The sequence below is a fragment of the Ornithorhynchus anatinus genome, chromosome 3 (genome assembly GCF_004115215.2).
Source record: "Ornithorhynchus anatinus isolate Pmale09 chromosome 3, mOrnAna1.pri.v4, whole genome shotgun sequence".
Taxonomy (NCBI): domain Eukaryota; kingdom Metazoa; phylum Chordata; class Mammalia; order Monotremata; family Ornithorhynchidae; genus Ornithorhynchus; species Ornithorhynchus anatinus.
The window spans coordinates 7,882,977-7,909,288 of record NC_041730.1 but is presented as its reverse complement, the minus strand read 5'-3'; the positions used below and the strand labels follow the sequence as shown (position 1 = coordinate 7,909,288).

At 53.4% G+C, this 26,312-nt stretch overlaps 1 protein-coding gene across 2 annotated transcripts in view; it reads right to left on the bottom strand.

Annotated features, from left to right (window-relative positions):
• TSG101 (tumor susceptibility 101) overlaps positions 1 to 26,312 on the bottom strand; it is a 63,588-nt gene that overhangs the window by 24,587 nt on the left and 12,689 nt on the right. The window contains exons 3-6 of one of the 2 annotated variants that reach the window (XM_029060327.2): positions 24,389 to 24,454; positions 20,786 to 20,949; positions 19,451 to 19,577; positions 1,225 to 1,291 (exon numbers count right to left, since the gene is read on the bottom strand). In XM_029060327.2, coding sequence (XP_028916160.1) covers positions 1,225 to 1,291; positions 19,451 to 19,577; positions 20,786 to 20,949; positions 24,389 to 24,454 — 424 coding nt within the window. The remainder of the gene's footprint in view (positions 1 to 1,224; positions 1,292 to 19,450; positions 19,578 to 20,785; positions 20,950 to 24,388; positions 24,455 to 26,312) is intronic. The other variant, XM_029060328.2, reaches the window with a different exon arrangement.

The window sequence follows — 26,312 nt, the reverse complement described above, 5'->3', positions numbered from 1 at the left end:
TCGATTAGTTACATCAATCGTGCTCATAAAAGTCCCTTCGGAAGGCATCGCCTCCTCTTCTTCGGAGGTCGGTCTCTTCACCGTGCTATGATCTGGGGAATCTGTGAGGGGTTTTTGACGCTCACAGACCAGACACCGTCTAGGACCGATGCGCTTGCCAGGAGATCTCAAAGTCACCCCCGAGGTTATCTGAAATAAAGGCAAGCCGACGATAATCCCTCGGGGAAACTGCCTAGGCCCGTTCTTTCTCCTTTTCACCTCCTGAAAATGAAGTACGCAGCTAAAAGCGTGCGTGCATGGGGGAATCAGCAGCAGCTAGATCCGGGTGGAAAGGAAGAGGGAAGGGGGGTGGGAGGGAGGGAGGAGAGTGAAATCATAATCGACAGACTGTCGATTTATATCACTTAATGACATCGGTGATAGAAAGATTCCCCCATCAGGTTGTCAACTCCTGGAGGGAATGACTTGCGTCTCTCCCCCCTAGTCTCCTCTCCCACACAGTACGCTTCATTAGTTAACGGTGAATTCTTCCACAGCGTCGTGGTGTCGCCGGATCTTTCAAAGAGGACGCTGCCGGGAGAACCAAGGAACGCCCCTCGGACGATGCCCTCCTCCCTGGATGGGACGCGGTGCCTTTTCGGGGAAGGAACGGGAACGGGTAGGGCCGAGTTTTCCAGGCACTTAACCTCCGTGTTACCACTGGACTGTCAACTCCCCCTCTAGGCTCTAAGGTCGAGAACACGTATTAATCCCCACTGTACATCATCACTGAGGCCCAGAGAAGTGAAGTGACTTGCTCAGTGTCACCCGGCAGACAAGTGGCGGAGCCAGGATTAGAACCCGGGTCTTCCCTCCTTCCAGTAAGCCACGCTGCTTCCCAAATGGCACCAAACTTTGTCAGAACCTTGCATCTCAACGGGATACCCAGCCCAAAGGAAGGCAGCCCCAATCTCAATTAGGGGCAGAATCGCACCGCTCCCTCAACTGCAATTCGCCTTCAGGGTCCTTGACCCTGATTTTCCTGTTAGCAGAGGGGGAGAGTCAAATTCCCCACCATCGCACAAGGTCATCAAGGCCGGCTAGGGCTGGTCTAGGCCCAGCGGTCACATCCCCACCCCCCACTCCTTATCCTAACGCTTCCGTGGCCGTCAGCGCTTTGATTCCTACTGGAATGGGGAGCGGGATGCCCTCCCCCGCCAAAATGGAGAAGACCGATTTCCTTACCTCGGGTTGGGAGGGTGTCCCGGTGGATACGGAGAGATTCCGCTCGGCATCCCCGGCATGTAGGAAGCTAGAAACAAGTTTTTTTACACTTTTCAATACGTTGGCATTAACCGCTGGGGCGCAGTTCGAGCGCGATTTCAGGCAGACAAGACATTCGACACCGGGATGACGCTCCCGCAGCCGGGAAGTTAAACGGACGGGACTCGGGCTGTTCCAAAGTGGGAATTCCAAGTCCCTCTACCGCACCCCACCGCCTTCCGGTGCCAATCCCCGGGCACCCGCTTCGAGCCAGGGACTGCCCACCCGGATCCGGGCACCGTGGCCTGGTTGGTCCTGGTTCGGGCCGGGGCACTGGCAGGGACTTTGTCTCACTGACCGGAACGACTATAACGAAATCTTCCTCCCGCCTAATCTTTCAACAAGAGACATTCTGCTCCGGGTCCCGGAGAGTCTCCTAAGCACCCAAAAAGCATCTTAAAAAAAACGCTCTCACCAAAACCCGGACGCTTGGTCGATCTACCTAGCATCGCTGAAATAACCAAACGCCAAAAAAAGAAAAAAAGGGATGCAGAAGAATCTCATTCATTCATGCAATTGGATTTATGGAGCCCTTATTAATTCACTCTTTCATTCGTACTTATTGAGCGCTTACCGTGAGCGGAGCAATGCACTAAACACTCGGGAGAGTACGACACAGCAGGTGCACGCCCTGCCCACAACGAGCTCACAGTCTGGAGAGAATAAAGAGTTGTCACCAGGCAACATCATCTGCAGTTCCCATCTGAAACCCGGCTACCAAGTGGGTGGTGGTGGGGTTTTTTTTTTTAAATGGTATTAAGCGCTCACTTTGCGCCAGGCGCCGCATAAAACGCTGGGGTAGATAGAAGATATTCAGGTTGGACCCCCGGCCCACATAGGGCTCACAGTCTCAATCCCCGCTTTACAGATGAGGAAACTGAGGCACCGACATGAAGTGACTTGCCCAAGAAAGCAAGCGGCGCAGCTGGGACGAGAACCAGGCCCAGAATAATGGTGATAATAATAACAATAACAACAGCAGCAACCGTGGTACTTGTTAAGCGCTTACTATGAGTCGGGGACTGTACAGAGAGCAGGGGTGGATACAAGCAAATCGGGTTGGGCACAGTCTCCTTCGCCTATGGGGCCCACAGCCTCCATTCCCATTTTACGGATGAGGTATCGAGACACAGAGAAGTGGACTGACTTGCCCAAGGTCTCCCAGGAGACTCGTGGTGAAGCTGGGATTAGAACCCAGGTCCTTCTGACTCCCAGGCCACGCCGCTTCTCCCAGCTGGGTCCCCCAAAAGGCCCAGACGCCATCTGGGACTCAGTTTCCTCCAATATGGAGCGTGGCTAAGCTCTCTTGGGGGACGGTGCCCCTTGGCCTAGAATAATAATAATGTTGGTATTTGTTAAGCGCTTACTATGTGCTGAGCACCGTTCTAAGCGCTGGGGGAGATACAGGGTCATCAGGTCGTCCCCCGTGAGGTTCGCAGTCAATCCTCATTTTACAGATGAGGGAACTGAGGCACAGAGATGTGAAGTGACTTGCCCACAGTCACACAACTGACAAGTGGCAGAGCCGGGATTCAAACCCATGACCCCCGACTCCCAAGCCCGGGCTCTTTCCACTGGGCCACGCTGGGGCCCACCGGGTTTCCGAGCTATATCTGCCACCCTCCACTGAAGTCCACAGCCAGAGGTTGTGACGGCGGGGGGGCGGGGGGGAAGAAATGGATCTGAATCACTTAGAGCTCTTTCGGGTAATATCGACAAGCTAGTCCCCGACTTCTTTGCCGAACGAGGATCAGAGAGTCCAGGTAACGGAGCCCGGGAATATAACCCTTTATTTCTGCCACAGTTTGCTAACACCCTTAGAGACAGTCTTTCCAGTGCTCTGAAACGGAATTATCTAAGCTGTCAAAACCACTTCCATATATCCTTGATCGCTTTCACACAAGAACGACGGCTCACTGTCAGCAAGGCTAGCTCCGGATATTAAGGACCCCCCCCCCCACCACCTCCCACCACACACAATCAGTTCCCCGGATCTGAACCTTACGTCAAAATGTCGCAACTCGGAACCCATTCTGCCCTCTCGACGTTCTAACCAAGATAGCTCACCTTATTGTCCCCAAATCCACTCACCGGTACTGAGCGCTTACTAGGTGCGGAACACTGTACTAGATGCGCGGGAGAGTCCGATACAGAGTTGGCAGACCCGTTCCCCGCCCAGGACAAGTTTACAGTCTAGAGATTAACCAGAATTGCGAACGCGCTCGGAGCTACCGGAGACCGTAAGCTGCTCACGGGCGAGGAACAGGTCTGTCGACTCCGTTCTGCTGTCCTCTCCCCAGCGCTCAGTACAGCGCCCCGCACCCCGTAAGTGTTCAGCAGATACCACCGATTGCTGAATGTATTTATGATGCGTCAGAGAGGTTCCCCGAGTGGGTCTTTTGACTTTGTCAGAAGCGAAAGGGCGGTTCCAATCCTCCCGGGTGATTTTCCGCGCCCCCTCCCACCCCAAACCTTCCCCGCTCTTTCCCTTCCAACCCCGAAGCCAGCCTTTTACAACCCTTTCCCCTTGACCCACGGCTCCCACATCTCATCCCCCCCGACCCCTTACCCAACCGTCATCATCACTCACACCCCCAAGCTGGTGCCACGGAGGAGGCTGGACTTAGAAAGTCGAAACCAACGTGCCGAAAAGCTCACACAGATCTTAAAAAGGTCCTAAATGCCACCTGTCCAAACTCCAAAGGGTCTTCGGGGGAGAATCGCCCGGACCCATGAAGGCCTCATCAAATGGCCTGGAAAAGGCTGGCGGTGGGCAAGCTGTGGGCCGGTCCACAGGGGGTAAACAAGGCTGAAAGTTGTTATTCTACAGTGGTTTCCGACCCATTTGGTCTCCACCGGAAAGCGTTCCCAGGTCCCCGTTCTACAATCAAGCCTCCGACGCCGAGTCAGCAAATGTATCGTATTTTCTTGCTCAGGAAAGACCCAAAAGACACACCGTCAGGTAAGCGGAACCCTCCGCAGAGCCAGGGTGTTTGTTCTGTAAAGAAATGAAGCCCCGTTTAGTTGGGGCCGACTGACGGCCCGGGAGAACGCGTTCCGCCTCACGTTTGGAAGATGATCTTTCTCAAACCCTCCAGTGCCGGCGGAAGGGGCCTGTCTACGGACTACCTACGGATTCCTCCCGCTTCGGTTTGGAAGAAATGTCGCCGAACGAGCCCCGGCGGGCTGCCGGAGTCGTCTCGGCGATTCACCGGGATAGGTGTCCCCAACCTCCCAAGGCGACGGGGGACGACTCGGCGGGGGGGGAGATCCTGCCCTTGCTCTCCCGTGGATCTCTCCAGTTTGCCCCCTGGGCCCATTGGAAAACAGTAAGGAGCACGGGTGTGCCCACACATACACGGACACACGTGTGCACGCGTGTCAGCAGCTGCCGCACCTGAAGGGCGAAGGGGCGGGATGCCCCGGGTTGACAAGAGTCCGCTCCTCCAGAGAACAAGGTCTCTAGTAAGTAACCCGCTTCTCTCTTCGGTGAGTCTAGGTCTTAGCACAGTGAGCTGGTGACGGTGGCGCCCCGGCTTGACGCCGCGGGGCCCGGTGGGTAAAGCGTGGTCCTGGGAGTCAGAGGAGCTGGGTTCTAATCCCGGCCACACCTTCCGTCTGTCGCGTGACCTTGGGCGAGTCGGACAGTCAGTCGGTCGGACTTACCGAGCACTTACTGTGGGTAGAGCGCTGTACTAAGCGTTTGGGAGAGTACAATAGAACAACGAACGGACACATTCCCTGCCCACAGCTGGCTTACAATCTAGAGGGGGAGACAGACACGTCTCTGGGCTTCAGTTATTTTGCCCGTGAAATGGAGATCGAGCCCCATCGGGGACATGGACCGCGTCCAACCTCATTAGCTAATCCTGGCGTTGAGTACAGTTCCTGGCACACAGTAAGTGCTTAAATTCCATAAAAACAAAGGACTCCATTTCTTGATAAACCTGAGAGGCTTTAGGAGGAAAACTAAAAGTATGATTTTCCGGGAATGGTCCCGTCATTCTGTATTTGGGAGCAGGGTGGATCAGACGCCTTGGAGTAGCGATCACTGGGTTCTTCAGGCTGAGGCCCCGCTTTCCCAGAGGGGGACCACCCAGACGTGGAATTTTAGGAGGGAGGAGAGACTCCCGCGTGGTCAGAACGCTTCGGGGGTCCAAGGTGGGCGGCGCTTCTAGAAAGGCGGGTTGGAACTCACTAGGGGCTCAGATACCACTGATGACGAAAAGCAGGCCTCTCGAATTCGGAGTCTGAAATTCCGAGGACCCACCCTGGGGGGTCAGACAGAAAAGGTTAAAAGGGCCTCTGGATACCGATCCTTCTCCAGGCCAAAGACTGGAGTCCGGCTCTAGGAGGACGCGCTCATCACCAGGTCTTAAATGATGGGAGGCAATTCTAGTCTGGCTCTGAAGTGAGCAAATAAGGGGTCAGTGGCCCATCTCCTCCCACTTGCCCACGCCCCCACCCCAACACCCCCAGAGGGCCAACTCTCCTAGGGTTTGGGAGATGGCAGTGTCCGGGGAAGCATTCAGGCGGCACGAGCACAATCCCTAAACCTCCTGCTGAACAGCTAGGTCTCATCTCCCCAACCAGGTCAAGACTGTTGACTCGTCTCGTAGCCACCGGTACGGATAATAATAATAATAATAATAGTATTCGGTAAGCGCTTACTGGGTGTCAGGCACTGTCCGAAGTGTTGGGGTAGATACAAATAAATCAGGTTGGACACGGTCCCTGTCCCTCACGGGGCTCACAGTTTTAAACTCCACTGAACAGACGAGTCCGCTCAACTGTATATATTTTCATTACCCTATTTATTTTGTTAATGAGATGTACATCCCCTTGATTCTTTTCATTTGCTATTGTTTTAATGAGATGTTCATCCCCTTGATTCTACTTATTGCTGCTGTTTTTGTCCGTCTTCCCCGATTAGACCATAAGCCCGTCGAAGGGCAGGGACTGTCTCTGTTACCGACTGGTACATTCCAAGCGCTTAGTACAGTGCTCTGCACATAGTAAGCGCTCAATAAATACTATTGAATGACTGAATGAGGTAAAAGACGTAGAGAAGTGACTTGTCTAAGGTCACACGGCAGACCACTGGCGGAGCCGGGATTAGACCCCAGGTCCTTCCGACTTTTCAGGCTCCTGCTCTATCCACTAGACCACCGCGATTCGCCACTTGCCTGCTGGGCGGCTCCGTGACTGGATTCTGCCCCTCCCGCTAGGAATCGAGACCCCAGCCCCAGAGTTACTTCCTAGAGCCCCCTCCTACACCCCCTGCGATTGACTCAACGGGGCTTCCGTTCACAAAGCCCAGAAGAGAGCTCCCCTAGCTCACGGAGGAAAAGTACGGCCACCGTGATTGTCTGCCGGCAACCTGACGAGGAGCCCGGGGGAAAGCGCTGAGATGATCGGCACTCCCCTCGCTGCCGACGCTGATACGGCATCTCGCTCTGGCTTTTTTCATTTTTTTGAGGGGGAGGAGAGCGAGCCGAGGACTAGTAGTCCAAGGCCTTCTTCCTCCCTTGAACGGCAGCCCCACTCGAAACGTCCGTGGGCCTGATCAGACGGCTGGGGAGGGGAGCGTGAGGACAACGTGGACTGGGGGGAGAGGAGAGAGAAGGATCGAAGTCCTTTATAGAAGTGAGGTTTTCCAAGGGGCCGCTCGCTACCGGAGGGGGTGGGCCACGATTCCAGCCCGAGGCCGACTGGGATTACACAAGCAGTAAGCGCTTAATAAGTACGACTGAATGAACTCAATGAAAATGCACCGAAGGCCCTCGGAGCCTCGCTCGGTTAAGGGTCTTCGGATGTGCAATTTGATATTCGCCCTACCCCCCAGCCCCACGGCACCTGGGTACAGATCTTTAAATTACTATAAATTGCTTATTTGTTCATATTAATGTCTGTCTCCCCCTCTGCGCTGTAAGCTCGTTATGGGCAGCGAACGTGCCTGCTAATTCTGTTGTATTGTGAACAACAGATAACGATGATGGCACTTTAAACAAACGCTTACTACGTGCAAAGCCCTGTTCTAAGAGCTGGGGAGGACACAAGGTGATCAGGCTGACCCACGTGGGGCTCACAGCCTTCACCCCCACTTTACAGATGAGGTAACTGAGTTAAATGACTTGGCCAAAGTCACACAGCTGGCAAGCGGCTGAGCCGGGATTTGAACCTATGACCTCTGACTCCCAAGCCCATGTTCCTCCACTGAGCCATGCTGCTTCTCTAATAATAATAATAATAATGATGATAATAATAATGTTGGTATTTGTTAAGCGCTATGTGCCGAGCACTGTTCTAAGCCCTGGGGCACATACAGGGTTAATCGGGTTGTCCCACTTGAGGCTCACGGTCTTAATCAGCATGAGAAGCGGCGTGGCTCGGTGGAAAAAGCCCGGGCTTGGGAGTCAGAGGTCATGGGTTCGAATCCCGGCTCTGCCACTCGTCAGCTGGGTGACTGTGGGCAAGTCACTTCACTTCTCTGGGCCTCAGTGACCTCATCTGTAAAATGGGGATTAACTGTGAGCCTCACGTGGGACAACCTGATTAGCCTGTATCGCCCCCAGCGCTTAGAACAGTGCTCTGCACATAGTAAGCGCTTAACAAATACCAGCATTATTATTATTATTATTATTAATAATCCCCATTTTACAGAGGAGGGAACGGACATACGGGCGCCCGAGGCGGGGTCATCGGGCCACCGGAGCCTTTCTCGGGATTTCGGGCCCGAGCTGAACAGAAGTCCCCGGGGCCAAGCGGCCCGCAGGCAGGGTGAGTGAGCGAGGACAACTCGCCAGACCCCGGCCACCGGCCCAAGACTGGATGGCGAAACCCTCCGGCGGTGGGGAGCGGCCTAGATCACCCGCTTACTCCGCTGCTCTTGGAAAAGGTGGCGGGGCACGAGGTGGGCACTTGAGGAAGGAGGAGTCGGCGGGGCACCGGGAGACATTTGGAATAACTGGCACACTGGGAGCCTGAGGAGAGGATGGGGCCGGCAGCTCCTGGGCCGAGCCCAACGGCCTTTACAACAGGTGGGGAGAATTCCGGCATTCGCCAAAATGCCCAGCGGGCACAGGCTCCTCTTTGGCTACGGGTTCCTGCTGCCATGCTTTTTTCCTGTGGGTTCTGGGCTGTTTGATACTATGTGTCAAACAGTGCACTAAGCACTGGGGTGGATACATGTCAATTAGGTCGGACAGAGTCCCTGTCCTGCACGGGGCCCGCAGTCTAGGTAAGAGGGAGAACAGGAGACCTGAAGTGCAGAGAGGTTAAGTGACTTGCCCAAGGTCACCCAGCAAGCATCTGGCCGAGCTGCGATTAGAACCCGGGTCTTCTGACTCCCAGGCCTGCGCTCTTTCCACGCTGCCCCAAGGAGGACATTGACAGAGAGAAGGGAAAAGGAGGAGAAGGAGCCGGGGCGGGGAGGAGTGCGAGGAGGGAACGTCTGCTCTCTTGGAGTGGTTCACGACCATGCTCAGACTATAGGCCCCGTCTATAGCCAACAAAAGCCAACAAAAGCATTAGACGTTCCATTTTCTAGGGTGAAGAGTTAGATCACGGTCACTTCCTCTTCTTTCCCCTCTTCTGGACCCAAGGGAGGGACTTACCCAAGAGAGATGAAGCATCTCTGACGTTCTAAGAGATTTCCTCTCCTGGGGACAGGAAACCCCCGAGGAGGAAACTGTGCTGCAGGGACCCCACTGTGGCAGGGGAGGGAGGGGCTCCGTGTCCTTGGGGCAGCCCAGAGGCGAAGCCCGGATCAACTTGGGAGAGGAGCTGCCGAGACCTCCCTTACCTTCCTCCCTTTGGCTTCAGAGACATCCTGAAGATCAGCAGGAGGTGTAGAAGTGGTCCCGAGAAGCCCTCCGAGAGGCTCTGCAGGGAGTTTGGGGTGAATTCCCGATACGATCCAAGTAAAAACTAACAAGGCGGGAAACGGGCACCTCCCCAGTATCCCCCCTCCCGTCAAGTCTTCGAAAAAACCTTCAGGAGTTCCCGAGCGGCCGCTTATGTCAGTCCGAGGAAAACTCTCGTCGCCGCTTTGTGTTGTAAACCAAAAGCTGAGGGCGGGAAAGGAGGAGCATCACTCCAATTGACGAAAGGAAAATAAAGTCTCTTAATACAAACCCAAGGCGGTTACACCGTCTGAAACCCGTTGAGGTCACTTTTAAAATATTCCAGCTACAAAATTGAAATGGCTTACAAGCCAGCAAACACAGCTTAGTTTTCTGGGTGTCTAAGACGAAGGCTGGGAAGAGACCAAAAAAACAGAGACGGGGGAAAGGATCCTAAAACCCTCTCTTGCAATTGCAGAACTTTGATCATGAGCATTAAAATCTAAAAACTCAGCCAGGAAACTGACAACACAGGACATGGAATTTTGGGGGGGGGTGGTTAAAAACCCCACACAATTTGGGGACAGTGATCAGACTGATTATTTTGTACTCTCCCAGGCGCTTAGTACAGTGCTCTGCACACAGTACGCGCTCAGTAAGTACAACTGATTGAAATATGACCAAATGAAAGATTTTTATTTCCTTCTGTTAACATTTCAGATCACACTGGGTTTAACTTGTACGGATTTTTGACGTCAGAAAGGGGTCAGGTTTTCCTGAGCGGGTCACGGCAGAGGGATGGGGTCCCCGCCAGGGGTCTGCAGTGGGGCCAACGGCGAGGGGCTGGTAAGGCCCGGGGTGGGGGGGTGGGAAGGTGGCTCAGAGCTGCCGAAGCTGGAATTGTCCCACAGTGGGTGGGGAGAAGAGGCATTCGTGTCTGGGGAGGGGCAAGCAAAAAGCAACAGATGGCTCTCCAGAAGGGTCCATCATTCCTCCCGTCCGTCTCCCCCGCCTCCTCCCCACTGCCGGGGGCAGGGTCCATTGGTTCGGCCTTCAGTGAGGCAGGAAAAGCAGAGGGGGGGGAGAGAGAGAGAAAAGAAGAGAAGGTGCCCAGAGGGAGGGGAGGGAGCTGGGGCTGTGGCACAAGCAATAAAATTGGCAGCAGTCCTATAGACCACCACACTCCAGGCTTTTGAGGGCGGTTAGACCCAAAACAAATCATCCAGGTCAAATTCCCCAACTCTTTACCTTAATGGGGAGAACGGGGAATTGACAAATCACCGCGAACGGCTGAGACACGATTGGGAAAACACCTCGGACCATCGGAGGGTCCACGGAAAACGCGGTTTAAATACAGCTCCCACCGCGTCGGCATCCGGTTTGATGCCGACCCGTTCTAATTAAGAGTGGGCCCAGGTCTCCCCAGAGTCTACGGAATTAATTGGAAGACTAGGTTGAAACAAGAAAGGACTAGAAAAAACACACAGTTAAATCCACAGATTCGCTTCGGGGCTGACTGAACTTGCGCTCGACGGATGGAAAACTGGGGGCCCGCGTTGGAGGGAACCAGAGCAGGCAGGGCCAAGATGCTCCCGAGACTCAGGTGACCCATCCTCCTTTCTCACTTGCGCCTCTAGGTCCTTGGAAAACCCATCAGACCCTCGCATATATGGAAAATCTGAGGTCATCTGCACAAACAGACAAAAAAGGGGTCCCGAAGGCTCACAGGGAGCTCATTTACTTCCGCACCACACGGCCACCTTCCGAAGACTGGAAGGCGGCCTGGAGAGAAGCGGCGCAGTGAGGATTCTCGCCGAGAAGCTGAAATGGAGCCGAGGGTTCCGAACAGCGAGCGCGCGGATGGGCGGCTCCCTAAAAGAGATCGGCCACGGGACCCTACAGGATCCTGGCACTCTCAGATCTGGCGCCGATTTTCACAATCGGGAAGAAACTAAAGAATCCGTGTAAGAGCGGGGAACGGACATACAAGTGAGAGGCTCGATTCATCCAAGGACAGGGCGTCCTCCGGCGCAGACTTTGAAAAGGAAGCATTTGTTTCCTTCCGTCGATCGATCCACCAGTCACGGAGTGCGGAGCACGCTAAAGAAGACCGGTAGACTCAGTCCCGGAACCGTGGACGGAACCGGGCCCCTCGGCCGCGCCACGGCTTCGAACGAGGCAGCGTCCCCCACCGAACCCAGCCTCCGAGTAGCCCGCTAAACCCTTCCACCCCCAAACGCAGCCTGGAAGCAGCTGTCGCGTGGGGCTGGTTTGGCTCCCTCCCGCAGCCGCACGCCAGAGCGAGCCCTTCCTGAAGCCTTTTCCAACAGGAGGGTCTGACACGACCTTTGGGCCTTCGCCACAACCTCTGGAGATTTGTTTAAATTCAAAAAAGTACTTGGATTTGCATCCTTTATTCATCCCTCCCTCTGCCCGGCAGCACTTGGACACACATCCACAATTTGATGACGATGGCATTTGTTAAGCGCTATGTGCGGAGCACTGTTCTAAGCGCCGGGGAGGCTACAAGGTGATCAGGCTGTCCCACGTGGGGTTCCCAGTCTTCATCCCCATTTTCCAGATGGGGTAACTGAAGTCCAGAGAAGTGAAGTGACTTGCCCAAAGGCACAAGCGGACAAGCGGCGGAGGCGGGATTTGAACCCACGACTTCCGACTCCCAAGCCCCGGGCTCTTTCCACTGAAATATTGATCTCTTTGCATTAAATTCTTAAAATATTAAATTACAATTATATTTATTACAATCAAATATAATTCAATTATAATTATATTCTTTAAAGAAATACTTCTCTCTTCATATTAACGTCCGCCTTCCCCCGTCGACTGCAAGTTCATCGCGGCCGGGGAACGTGCCTTCCAATTCTGTTACACTGTACCCTCCCAGGTGCTTAGTACAGAGCCCTCCCCACGACAAGCGCTCAATAGATACAATTGATCGCTCGATCAAAAAGGCCACCGAGGTAGGGTGGAACTCTCCAGGCTCATTTTTGGACCATCGCCCTTTGCCCTTCCAGACTCTGAGCTCCTTGAGGGCGGGGGGGGGCATCGGGTCTACCAATTCTTCTCTTGTACTGGGCGCTCTCAAGAGTTTAGCACAGCAAGTGCTCAACAGATACCACCCACTGAACGACCGCTGCATCTCCTTGATCACTCCCTTCCTACACTTGCCTGGGCCGTCGGGAACCCCACGCGTGTCCGTTCTACCATTTTATTTCCCTTATCATCGCTGCTCCGAATCGGAAGTGCAGCATCACCCGTCTCAGAGTCGGTGTGGCCAAGTGGCTGCCCTCGGCCCATCGTTGGCCACTGGAGCTCACCGCCCCCCTTCCCACCCCCCCCCCCCAAGTCACCCCAGCCACTCCCTCCATCTCTTTCCGACTCGGTCGACTGATGACCTACGGTCGGCTGGGGACCCTAGAAGTCGGGGGGAACTAAGCCCTCGTGCCGGCTGGGTCCACGGAGGATCCCAGCCTCTTTCGACGAGGCAACGCAGAGAGCCGTAATACGCTTTATTAACCAGGCCGCTCTGCTTCGATGCCACCTTAAAGGACGGAGACCAAATCGACCTCATTTCGCTTGTCGTCCCAGGCCGGCCGATGCCTCGAAACGCGCTTCGCGGACGCTCCGGCTGACGACCTCCGGCTCGCCCGGGGAAAGGGCCCTCCGACTCAAAATACAACTCGATGGAAGACGAGGCCGACGCGGTTCTATCCTTGTGGGTTTCGGGAAGCGGGGCAGTCAGATCGGTATCACTGCAACGGAAGGACCGGTCTTCTTAAGCTAGGGTAGTCGGACGCGACCCGGGGGGAGAAATTCCTCGCTGGCGGTAAAAGCGCTGGCCTCGGGTTCTGCTGCAGACAACCCGGAGGTGAGGAAAGGAGCCGGAAGATATTAGCTGAGACTGAGAGCCGGACAGAACAGTAATAATAATAATAAGAATGATGATATTTAAGTCCTTACCATGTTCCAGGCACTGTACTAAGCACTGGGTGGATATTAGCGAAGAAGGTTGGACACAGTGTCTGTCCCATGTGGGGCTCATAGTCTCCATCCTCATTTTTACAGATGAGGCCCAGGGAAGTGAAGGGACTCGGCCAAGGTCACACAATGGACACGTGGCAGAGCCGGGATTAAAACCCATGACCTTCCGACTCCCAGGCCCGTGCTCCATCCGCTAGGCCGTGATGCCTCTCTGTGCGTCTCAGAAGTAGGGCAGGTGCTGAGGACAGAAAACTGGGGAGAAGCAGCGTGGCTCAGTGGAAAGAGCCCGGGCTTTGGAGTCAGAGGTCATGGGTTCGAATCCTGGCTTGGCCACTTGTCAGCTGTCTGACTTTGGGCAAGTCACTTCACTTCTCGGTGCCTCATCTGTAAAATGGGGATTAAGACTGTGAGCCCCACGTGGGACAACCTGATTCCCCTGTGGCTACCCCAGCGCTTAGAACAGTGCTCGGCACATAGTAAGCGCTTAACAAATACCAACATTATTATTATTCATCAGCCTCACCAGGGTGGACTGTGGGAACTAACGTATCAGGATGAGAAGTGGAGGTAAGGACTTTGGCAGAGGATATATACATTTCACGATTACTAATAATTATAACAACAACAGTATCTGTTCATCACTTACTGTGTGTCAAGCACTGTTCTAAGCGCAGGGGTAGATGCAAGCTAATCAGGCTGGACCCAAACTATGTTCCTCATCGGGCTCACCAAAACTAGGTGACAACAACAACAACAATAATAATAATGTTGACATTTGTTGAGCACTTACCATGTGCAAAGCACTGTTCTAAGCGCTGGGGGATACAAAGTGATCAGGTTGTCCCACAAGTCAATCCCCATTTTACGGACGAAGGTCACCGAGGCACAGAGAATAATAATAGTGGCATTTGTTAAGCGCTTACTATGTGCAGAGCACTGTTTTAAGCGCTGGGGGATACAAGGCGATCAGGTTGTCCCACATGGGGCTCACAGTCTTAATCCCCATTTTACAGATAAAGTCAGTGAGGCACAGAAGTTAAGTGACTCGCCCAAATAATAACGATAATGTTGGTATTAAGCGCTTACTATGTGCAGAGCACTGCTCTAAGCGCTGGGGTAGATACAGGGTCATCAGGTTGCCCCTCATGAGGCTCACCGTCTTAATCCCCATTTTCCAGATGAGGTAACTGAGGCACAGAGAAGTTAAGTGACTTGCCCACAGTCACACAGCTGCCAAGTGGCAGCGCCAGGATACGAACCCATGACCTCTGACTCTCAAGCCCAGGCTCTTTCCACTGAGCCACGCTGCCCAAAGTCACCCAGCTGACAAGCGGCAGAGCCGGGATTTGAACCCATGATCTCTGATGTCCCAGCCCGGGCTCTTTCCGCTGAGCCCCGCTGCTTCTCTAAAGGTAAAAAGACAAGGACCCTCGCAAGGAGCCCAGCGGCCCTACGGGAGCAGCTGGGGGTGGGGGCCACCCCAAGACGAAGCTGCCTGGGGTCCCGGGCAGCTGACGGGATCGTAAGGCTGTCGAGCTCTATGGTTTTGAGAATTCGTCCTCTAGGCTGTAAGCTCGTTTGAGCAGGGAACACGTCTACCAACTCTGGTATATTGTACTCTCCCAAGCGCTTAGTACAGTGCTCAGCACACAGTAAGCGTGCAAACAGGACTGATTGAGGCATGGAGGGAGAGGCCTCTTTCTGGCTCAAGCTGCTGAAAAGAGTCTGTACTGCCCAAGGCAATTCTGAAGGAGGAGAAAGGAGGAGGAAGGAGGAAGGAGGAAAAAGGAGGAGGAGAAGGAGGAGGAAGAAAGGAGGAAGAAGGAAAGAGGAGGAGGAGGAGGAGGAGGAGGAGGAGGAAGAAAGGAGGAAGGAAAGAGGAGGAGGAGGAGGAGGAAGAAGAAAGGAGGAGGAAGAAGGAAAGAGGAGGAGAAGGAGGAGAAGGAGGAGGAAGAAGAGGATGAGAAGGAGGAGGAGGAGGGAGGAGGAGGGAGGGGGAGGAGGAGGGAGGAGGAGGAGGAGGAGGAGAAGGGGAGGAGGAGGAGGAGGAGGAGGAGGAGAAGGAGAAGGAGGAGAAGGAGGGGAGGAGAAGGAGGAGAAGAGGAGGAGGAGGAGGAGGAGAAGGAGGAGAAGAGGAGGAGGAGGAGAAGGAGGAGAAGAGGAGGAGGAGGAGAAGAGGAGGAGGAGGAGGAAGAAGGAGAAGGAGAAGGAGGAGAAGGAGAAGGAGGAGAAGAGGAGGAGGAGAAGAAGGAGGAGAAGGAGGAGGAGGAGGAGGAGGAGGAGGAAGAAGAAAGAAGGAGGAAGAAGAAAGGAGGAGGAAGAAGAAAGAAGGAGGAAGAGGATGACAAGGAGGAGGAGAAGAAGAATCTCCTTTTTCCGGACTTCTTCCAGCTAGCAGCAGCAGGACAGGGCCACTCCAGCCCACCCCACCCGAGGAACCCCAAGTCAGCTGGACAGAAGAGGAGCCAGAGCCCAGATAGAAGGGCATTAGTGCCACAGGAGATGCCATCCGAAAATCTACTAGACGTGTCACAGACCCCAGGAGATGGGCAAGTGGCTGCTGTAACATCTTCCGAAAGAACGCCTCCTTAGAAAAACAGGGTCACTCACAGTGGTACCTGTTAAGCGCTCACTACGGACCAAGAACTGTACTAAGCTCTAGGAACGGTACCAGATCATCAGGTCCCACCCGAGTCTCCCAATCTAAGCAGGAGGGAGAACGGGAATAGAATCCCCCTCCTACAGACGAGGGAGCTGAGGCACAGAGAAGTGAAGTGACTCGTCCAAGATCACACAGCAGGCACGGGGCAGAGCTGCGATTAGAACCCGGGTCCTCTGACTCCCCGGCCCGTACTCTTTCTGCTCAACCACGCCACTTCCTTACGCACCTCGCGTGACCGTATGCGCCAGGACGACGACGACAGGGGAAGAAAAAAAGAAAAAATCGAGAAGCACGGCACTATTAGTTTGTCGTGGCAGGGGAGGAAATCACAACGCCAGCCATCCTCTTCTGAGAAGGCAGAAAAGTCCACAGGAGAGAGAAGCGGGGATGGTGGAAACAGAAAATCTGTTGGTCCAAAAAGTCAAAGCCCACAAGGGACGCCCCAACTAATAATACTAGGAAGTTCTTTTAACACAGCCAAAGCGGGAAGCGGGAAACGGGGAGGGACCGTTTCAACCCGGCGGGGAAATAGGAGCCCTTAAGGATGATGAGGAGGTTCAGTGAGGCTCCGTGGATTTTATTCTTCCCCTGTATGTTAAGCGCTAACTACGTGCCAGGCACCGTATTCCATGCTGGGGCAGATTCAAGCTAATCGGGTTGGACGCTGTCCGTGACCCACGTGGGACGCTTCGCTCTTGCTCCCGTATTTCCAGATGAGGTCGCTTCGGCACAGAAAAGTGACTTGCCCAAGGCCACACAACAGACAGCAATAACAATAATAATGGTAACTGCTAAGCGCTTACTATGGGCCAGGCACTGCACTAGGCGCTGGGGTGGATATAAACAAACTGGGTTGGACACAGTCCCTGTCCCACGTGGGGCTCACAGTCTGGCTCTCCGTTTTACGACGATGCAACCGAGGAGCCGAGAGGTGAAGTGACTCGCCCGAAGTCACACAGCAGACAAGGGGGCAGAGCCGGCATTAGAACCCTCGACCCGCTGACTCCCAGGCCCGCGGCGGACAGATGGCGGAGCCGGGAACAGAACTGGAAATAGAACTTCCACCTCCTAGGCCCAGGCTCTACCTATTAAGCCACTCTTCACTTTAACCTTTGCCGAGAAAGATGTTGGGGGAGGAGGCCTCCACACCCGAAAGCTGTTCTTCGCAGCAGCCAGGTCGGAGGGACTGGATAATAAGATGTTAATAAATGATGGTATCTGTTAAGCGCTTACGATGTGCCAAGCACTGTTCTAAGCGCTGGGGTAGATAAACGGCAATCAGGTCGCCCCCGTGGGGCTCACAGTCTTAACCCCCATTTTACAGATGAGGTCACTGAGGCACAGAGAAGTGAAGTGCCTTGCCCAAAGTCACACAGCTGGTAAGTGGCGGCGCCGGGATTAGAACCCACGACCGAACTGAGGGGAATTCGGGACGTTCTAGAGCGGACTGATAAATGAACCAACGGGATTTAGGTTGCGAGGGGGCCCACCTAAGGGCCCCGTGAGGACCTGCGGGAGAAACTGTGGACCTGGCCAGGCTGTAACTTCCGCTGTACTGGACGATCGGCTGACTGGAAGAGAACGCCCATCTACAAGAGAGGTTCATTCAATAGTATTTATTGAGCGCTTACTATGTGCAGAGCACCGTACTAAGCCCTTGGAATGAACGAGTCGGCGACAGATAGAGACGGTCCCTGCCGTCTGACGGGCTTACGGTCTGATCGGGGGAGACGGACAGACGAGTCCCCAGAGGAGCCCAAGAACTCTAGGCCACCCTCCCACCTCGGTGCTTGCCAGGTCCGATTAGACCGTAAGCCCGTCACTGGGCAGGGACCGTCTCTATCTGTTGCCAAACTGTCCATTCCAAGCGCTTAGTACAGTGCTCTGCACATAGTAAGAGCTCAATAAATACTATAGAATGAATGAAGTGGGCAAGACTCTCCAATCCAACTGAGGACTCACAAAAATTTAGACACATCCCAGCCTGGCGTGGGGAGACGCCATGGTGCCGGAAGGGGGAGGCGGAGTCTCGATAATAACAATAATAATAGTAATAATGATGATGTTGGTATTTGTTAAGCGCTTACCATGTGCAGAGCACTGTTCTGAGCACTGGGGTAGATGCAGGGTAATCAGGTTGTCCCACATGAGGCTCACAGTCTTCACCCCCATTTTACAGATGAGGGAACTGAGGCCCAGAGAAGTGAAGTGACTTGCCCACAGTCACACAGCTGACAAGTGGCAGAGCTGGGATTCGAACCCATAATGATAATAACGTTGGTATTTGTTAAGCGCTTGGTAGGTGCCGAGCACTGTTCTAAGCGCTGGGGGACACAGCTGACAAGTGGCAGAGCTGGGATTCGAACCCATAATGATAATAACGTTGGTATTTGTTAAGCGCTTGGTAGGTGCCGAGCACTGTTCTAAGCGCTGGGGGAGATACAGGGTGATCAGGTTGTCCCACGTGGGGCTCACACACTTTTAATTCCCATTTTACAGATGAGGGAACTGAGGCACAGAGAAGTGAAGTGACCCGCCCACAGTCACACAGCTGACAAGTAGCAGAGCCGGGAGTCGAACTCATGACCTGACTCCGAAGCCCGGGCTCTTCCCACTGAGCCACGCTGCCTCTCTAATAATGATGATAACAATAATGATGATAATACTAACACTGCTAGTAATAGTAACGGTTTAGCGCTCACTATGTGCCGAGCACTGACCCGAGCACTGGGTTAAATACAAGTTGAGCAGGGCGGACACAGTCCCGGTCCCACCAGGGGCTCACGCTTCTAAACCCCATTTTCCAGATGAGGTAACAAAGCCAGAGAAGTGAAGCGACTTGCCCAAGGTCACGCAGCAGTTACGTGGCAGAGCCGGGATTAGAACCCAGGTCCTTCTGAGTCCCAGGCCGGGGCTCTATCAACTAAGCCACGCTGCTTCTCCCTGACACGAGGAGGGCTTGGGGAGCGAGCGGAGAGACCGTGGACGGAGATGTGTGCGCACGGCGGCTCGCCCCAGAATTCATTCCGCGGTCCTGAAGGCTCGGGAGTTTGGACGAGACAAAGGCCGAAAAGCAGCAGGGTCGAGGGCGGGGACACGGTGACCACGGAATTGCTGCTCGCCGTATCCCACCTCACCAGGGCTAAGAGCTGCCCCACGATAACCGAGACCAATATGGAAACACCCGCGGCACCAGGAATTCGCCTCGCCGGGGAAACGTCCGGACGGAAAGGATCGACCGGTTCAAGGAGTGCGGGATAGAAACCGGCGGACAAATGACTCGCAAAGGAATACTCAAGGGGGGCGGTCTGAGGCGACGGGGATCCGTCGTCATCGGGAAGCCGGATGTCAAGGAGCCCGACCCTGACGCCGCTCCTCCCAGCATCCTCCATTGTCCCCGTCGGACAGAACACTGGCCCGAATCAATCGCCAGCCCGATACGGCGTCTTTTTACGTCCTTAATACCGCTCGGCGATCCCGATGCTAAACACGCAAGGGAGCTTTCGCCCAACACCCCGCCGTCGGCCAGGTTCCCCCGCCCCCCGAAACGGGACGGCCTTTGGAACAAAAGTGGGGTTCGGAGGCACTGCTCCTCCAGACCCGTCGCCTACGCGACAGAATGTAGAGTCTTTCCATCACTCACTATTTGGTGGTCCCGTTGCCTGGTAAGGTGGGTACGAGGCCGAAACCGTGGGACGAGAGAAGACCGGAGGCTCATCCCCGAACACCACGATCATCACCTGGATCAATCCCAGCAAGTCGGACTGAGGCTGAAAAGAAAGCAAATTAAGTCAGAAACTAACCGGGGGAAATGAAGCAAATTAAGAGGGCGTAGTGGGTGGAGTCCGGGCCCGGGAGTCAGGAGGTCGTGGGTTCTAATGCTGGCTCTGCCACTAGTCTGCTGGGTGACCTTGGGCCACTCGCTTCACTTCTCTGGACCTCAGTTCCCACATTTATAAAATGGGGATTAACACCGGGAGCCCCAGGTGGGACAAGGACGGTTTCCAACCGGAGTTGCTTGTATCCATCCCAGTCCTTAGTAAAGTCCTCAGGAAGCGCTTAACACCACAATTACTATTATTATTGAAGTCAGAGGCATCCGATGGGATGCAACGGAGAATTTAATGGTCTCATATTTAAACTCTTTTTTTTAAAAAATGTATTTGTTAAACGCTTACTACGCATCAAGCACTGTTCTAAGCAAGTTCAACAGGCTGGAGAGAGACCCTGTCCCACAAGGGGCTCGCAGTCCAGGCAGGAGGGAGAACGGGGACTGAAGCTCCATTTCGCAGATGAGCAAACTGAGGTGCGGCGAAGTTCTGTGACTTGGCCAAGGTCATAGAGCAGGCAAGCGGTGGAACTGAGAACAGAACCCAGGTCTTCTGGCTCCCAGGCCCGTGCTTTATCCGCTAGGCCACGCTGCTTCCTAGTCTTTCAGTTGACCACCCAATCCTTCGGCCCAAATGCGTGCCAAAGTCTTCTCCCTCTTGCCTGCCAAACCACACTTCTTCTCTCTTCCTCTAAATTATAGATCGAAACCCACCTGTTCCAGGAAGCTTTCCCTGCACGGAGAAATTCTCTAACCTGTCATCACCTACTTTCTAATTCCCTTGACATAATCCCCAGACCACTATTCCCCCCTGTGATTTATAATTCCTGTAATTATCTGTACACATGAAGAATATCCGTTGAGCACTTATTTTGAGAAGAGCACAGAAACGCTTGAGAGGTTGCAAAGGGGTAAGAGACATGATCCTTGCCCTCGAGGAGTTCACAATCTAGTAGCAAAAGAAAAAGGAGAGCAGCTAAGGAAGCTTTAGCGCTAGAATCTAGGGGAGGGAAACCAGCCTAAAATGTAGTTCATGGGATTGAATCAGCTGCCAAAGAGGTTTCCTTAATATTGAAAAAACCTCAAATAAAGGAATCGAAACCTCACCAATTCAGAGTGTTGCTTTTTTCTTTTTTTACGTCTACTTACATGCTTCCATTCGTGTAGGTAAGGGAGATAGATCTTGCCGTTGGCATCCACGTGCTTTCCAGTTTTAATGGTCATTGAACTGGTAGGCTTGACAAAACAGATGGGGGGATTGTACGGGTAACTATCCAGAAGCCACAAGCAGATGGGGATGTTGTATGTGTTACCTTTCGAGAAAAAAGAAAAAAAAGATCATGCCTACCACTGCTTCGCTTTTATCTTGACCCAACATCTTAAAAACTGCTCTCTCCAAGTGATTCTGACAAAACTTTAAATCAAATCGTAATATCTCGATTTTTCCCTGCACCGAAAGAGGTAAGTTTGAAGAGGGTTCCGAAGCAGCTCGCGAAGTTTCAACTGAGGCTGACGGTGTCCATTTTCTATCACCCCACACAGCCAGGAAATACCACAAGAACGGCCATGATACGCTATCGGCACGATCCAAAACTGCATTTGCGGGAAGGATTTTAGAAGACCGTAAAGGCTGGAATTATACGTGACTCATTAGAAGATTAAAGTAAGCCACAAAGAGACACCCCGCAGCTCATAAGTGGATGTTACCTCCAAGTAAGTAAACGGGTAGATTAAAATGTGTAATGCTTTAGAAATACAAGCACGATATTGGGAAAACAAATTCACGCAGACATGAGATTTAGCTCCGAGCCAAGCTCATATGGGAGGATGGAGCGGGACCAGACTTGATTCAGATATATGAAAATTGGGGTCATCTGAGCTTTGAAGCAAAGTGAAGCGAGAGACAGCAGCGTGGCCTAGTGGAAAGAGCACAGGCCTGGGAGTCGGAGGACTTGGGTTCTAATCGCGGCTCTGCCACTTCTCTGCCGTGTGACCTTGGACAAGTCACTTCAGTTCCGTGGGCTTCGGTTCTCCTGTTCGTCCTCCTACTCAGTCTGGGAGTCCCCATGTGGGACAGGGACTGGGTCCAACCCAATTGATTTGTAGCCACCCCACCACTTAGAACAGTGTCTGACACATAGTAAGTGCTTAACACATACTATCAAACAACAGAGCACAGGCCTGGGACTCAGAAGGACCTGGGTTCTAATCCCGGCTCTGCCACAGGTCTGCTGTGTAACACTGGCTAAATCACTTCACTTCTCTGGGCCTCGGTTATTTCATCTGTAAAAGGGGGATAAGAGCGGGAGCCCCCCGGGCGACGGGGACTGAATCCGACCCGATGAACTTGCATCTATTCTAGCGCTTTAGAACAGTGCTTAGTAAAACACCATTAGCAGTATTATCATTACTGTTTAGCGATCGCTATTGAATACTATAAAAGCAATCATTTCATGCTCTCCGGGTGTATCCCGAACCAAACTAGATGATGCAGATAAACCAGATCTGTAGTTAGAATGAAGCCAGGGAAATAAGGATGGACAGTATTTCATAGCCCTAATGCTGCTGGGGCCCACAAAATCTTCAATGAGGTTTTTCATTCATTCAGTCGTATTTACTGAGCGCTTATTGTGTGCAGAGCACGGTACTACCCGCTTGAAAAGCACAACTGGGCAACAGATAGAGACGATCCCTACCCAACAACAGGCTCACAGTCTAAAAGTGGGGAGACGGACAGCAAAAGAAGTAAACGGGCCTCAGTGGCATCAATATAAATACAGAGAATTATAGATTCATTCATTGAATCGGATTTATTGAGCGCTTACTGTGTGCAGGGCACTGGACTAACCGCTCGGAATGTGCGATTCGGCAACAGACTGAAGTAGGGGAGAGCAGTTATCTGTCTCATATGAAGAGACATGCCCCTTTCTCTCCCGTGTGACCTTGGACAAGTCACTTCGCTTCTCTGGGCTTCAGTTCTTCTTTTCATCCTCCTATTTAGCCAGGGAGCCCCACGTGGGACCGCGTCTGGGTCCACCCTAATTGATTTGTATCTAACCCAGCCCTTAGAACAGTGTTGGACGCAGAGTGAGTGCTTGACAAATACCATCAAACAACAGAGCACAGGCCTGAGAGACCGAAGGACCTGGGTTCTAATCCCCGCCCTGCCACAGGTCTGCTGAGGGACACTGAAGTCGGGAGGGCAGTAACTAGAGAAGCAGTGTGACCTGGTGGATAGAGCACAGGCCTGGGCGTCAGAAGGTAGGAATGTTGGCCTACGACATTCCAGGCCAGAGGTAGGATGCGGGCGAGAGGTCGACAGCGAGACAGGTGAGATCGAGGTACGGGGAGAAGCTTGGCATTAGAGGAAGCCTGCGGCCTGAGTTGCAGTGGGAGAGTAGCAAGGGGAGGTAGGAGGGGGGGGGGAAGGTGATCGACTGCTTTAAAGCTCCAGCAGGGCCCCCCTTGGTCCCGAGGAAGGCTCTCGCGATGCCACGGGGGAACGAACCCTGGCCAGTCCGGCTCGGCCGCTTTCGCCCAGTCCTGGCTCTTCCTTCTGCCCCTCTTGGAATAACGTTTCAATCCGCGCAGTCCCTCCTCTAGACAGGCAGCCCGTTACGTCTACCGAACTCTGTCGCACGGGACTTTCCCGAGCGCTCCGTACAGTGCTCCGCGCACAGCCGGCGCTCAGATACCACCGGTTGACGCATCTCCAAAAGGTAGCAGAGGCCACCGGTTCTTGGATGCCCCCCGATTTCTCTAGTTACCGCTCTCCTGGCTTCACTCAAGCAGTGGCGTTTATCGAGCGCCCGATTAGACCGTAAGCCCGTCAAAGGCAGGGATTGTCTCTGTTACCGATTTGTCCATTCCAAGCGCTTAGTACAGTGCTCTGCACATAGTAAACGCTCAATAAATACTATTGAATGAATGAATAGCAGGCAGACCGCCGTCCTAGGAGCTCGGGGACTGATAATAATAACTGTAACGACGGTACTCGTTAAGCGCTCGCTATGCGTCCAACACCGTTCTAAGCGCCGCGGTAGATTTTGTTTAACGGTGTTTGTTCAACGCTTTCAATGTGCCAGGCACCGTTCTGAGTGCTGAGGTCGATTCAGGTTAATCAGGTTGGACTCAGTCTCCGTCCCACCTGGGGCTCCCAGTCAATCCCCATTTTAAAGATGAGGGAACTGAGGCCCCAGAGAAGTGACGCGACTTGCCCAAGGTCACACCCACGGCAGGACACGTGGCGGAGCTCTTTTCCAAAGAGACACAACCTTCCCAGCCATTTCCCAGACAACCCCGGTTTAGTGATCGGAACACGGTACGGGTTTCAGAAGACCCAACCCCATTTTGTTCAAGGTATTTTACACTTTACAAGACATTCAATTCATTCAACGGTATTTATTGAGCGCTTACTATGTGCAGAGCACTGTACTAAGCGCTTGGAATACACAATTCGGCAACAGATAGAGACAATCCCAGCCCGATGACGGGCTAACAGTCTAATCCGGGGAGACGGACGGACAAAAACAAGACAACATAATCATGATAAGTAGAATCAAGGGGATGGACACCTCATCAACAAAATAAATAGGGTAGTAAAAATATATACAAATGAGCACCGTGCGGAGGGGAGGGGAAGGGAGAGGAGGAGAAGGAAAGGGGGCTTAGCTGAGGGGAGGTGATGGAGGGGTGGGGGAGGGATACTCGAAACCCAGGAGGGAAAAAAAAGGTGCAGTAATGAAGGTTTACCTCTGTAAGGCACAGGGATCGTTCCCGTGAGGCTCATTAGCTCCCTGGAATTGCCGTCGTTAAAAACTGAAAGGAAAGGAACACGCTGTTAAGGACGTTCTCCTTGGCAGCTCACCCTGGTAAAGAGTTGGGTAGTCACTTTTCAGAAAACGTGGCTGGGCGTTCCTCTTTGCCTTGGAGAAGGCTTCCTTCTCTTGGGGGAATCCATTTTGTTGACGCCGGTGGCGTTGCCCATCGTGATCGAATGAGGGAAAGGAGTCAGAGGCAGAAGACTGGATGGCCGGAGATCGCAGAGACCGCCCCCAGAAAAGGGGGGAGGACAAGGCACGGGGAGAAGAGGGGTGTTAGGGGGCTCAGAGGTCTGGGGCCTCTACTCCGCCCCGTAACCTCTCCTCTAAATTGTACCCCCGTCCTCTAGACCGTAAGCTCCTTGTGGGCGGGGGACCTCTCGGCTCTAACACCTCTGTGGGACTGGACTCTCCCAAGCGCCTAGAACAGGGCTCTGCTTATTCATCCATTCATTCGATAGCATTTATTGAGCGCCTACTCCGTGCAGAGCACTGTACCGAGTGCTTGGAATGTACAATCCGGCAACAGATAGAGACCATCCCCGCCCAATGACGGGCTCACAGTCTGGAGACGGACGGCAGAGCAAAATAATAATGTTGGTATTTGTTTTAAGCGCTTACTATGTGCAGAGCACTCTTCTAAGCGCTGGGGGAGATACAGGGTCATCGGTTTGTCCCACGTGAGGCTCACAGTCTTAATCCCCAACAGAACAATACAAAAACAAGACATCATCAAGATAAAGAGTATCAAGGGGATGTACACCTCATTAACAAAATAAATAGGGTAATAAATAATATATACAAATGAGCACAGTGCTGAGGGGAAGGGGAGCAGAGGGAAAAGGGGGCTCAGTCTGGGAAGGCCTCTCGGAGGAGGTGAGCTCTCAGGAGGGCTTTGAAGAGAGGTAGTTTGGCGGAGGTGAGGAGGGAGGGCGTTCCGGGACAGCGGGAGGACGCGGGCCAGGGGTGGACGGCGGGAGAGGCGAGAACGGGGGACGGCGAGGAGGCGGGCGGCCGAGGAGCGGAGCGTGCGGGGTGGCCGGTGGAAAGAGAGAAGGGAGGAGAGGTAGGAGGGGCCAAGGGGATGGACGGCCTCGAAGCCAAGAGTGAGGAGTTTTTGTTCCGTGTGGAGGTTGACGGGCAACCACTGGAGGTTTTTAAGGAGGGGAGTGACATGCCCGGAGCCTTTCTGTTCTCAGAGCAAGCGCCCAATAAATACCATTTATGATGGAGGGACCTGAGAGCTTAGAAGGCAGAGCAGAGTCAACAGATCTAACGCGATCACATTTAAGTGTTCGTCGTCGTCATGATTACGGTATTTGTTAAGCTCTACGTGCCAAGGACTGTTAGGGGCAGGAACAGACACAGAATAATCAGGCTGGACACAATCCCTGTACCACATGGGGCTCACAGTTTAAGCGGAAGGGAGTAGGGTTTAATCTCCTTTGGATGGGTGAGGAAACTGAGGCACAGAGAAGCTACTGCGCTACTGTGAAGCTACTGTGGTTCGGGAAGCTCGCTGTGGGCGGGGAATGTGTCTGTTTATTGTTACATTACAATAATGATAATTATGGTATTTGTTAAGCGCGTACTCTTTGCCAAGCACTGTTCTAAGAGCTGGGTTAGATACAAGGTCATCGGGCTGACCCACGCGGGGCTCACGGTCTTCATCCCCATTTTACAGATGAGGGAACCGAGGCACAGAGAAGTCACGTAGCCGGACCACGGTCACAGAGCACAAACGGCGGAGCCGGCATTAGCACCCACGTCCTCCGACTCCCAAGCCCGTGCTCTCGCCACTAAGCCACGCTCCTTCTCACCGTACTCTCCCAAGCGCTTAGCACAATGCTCTGCAC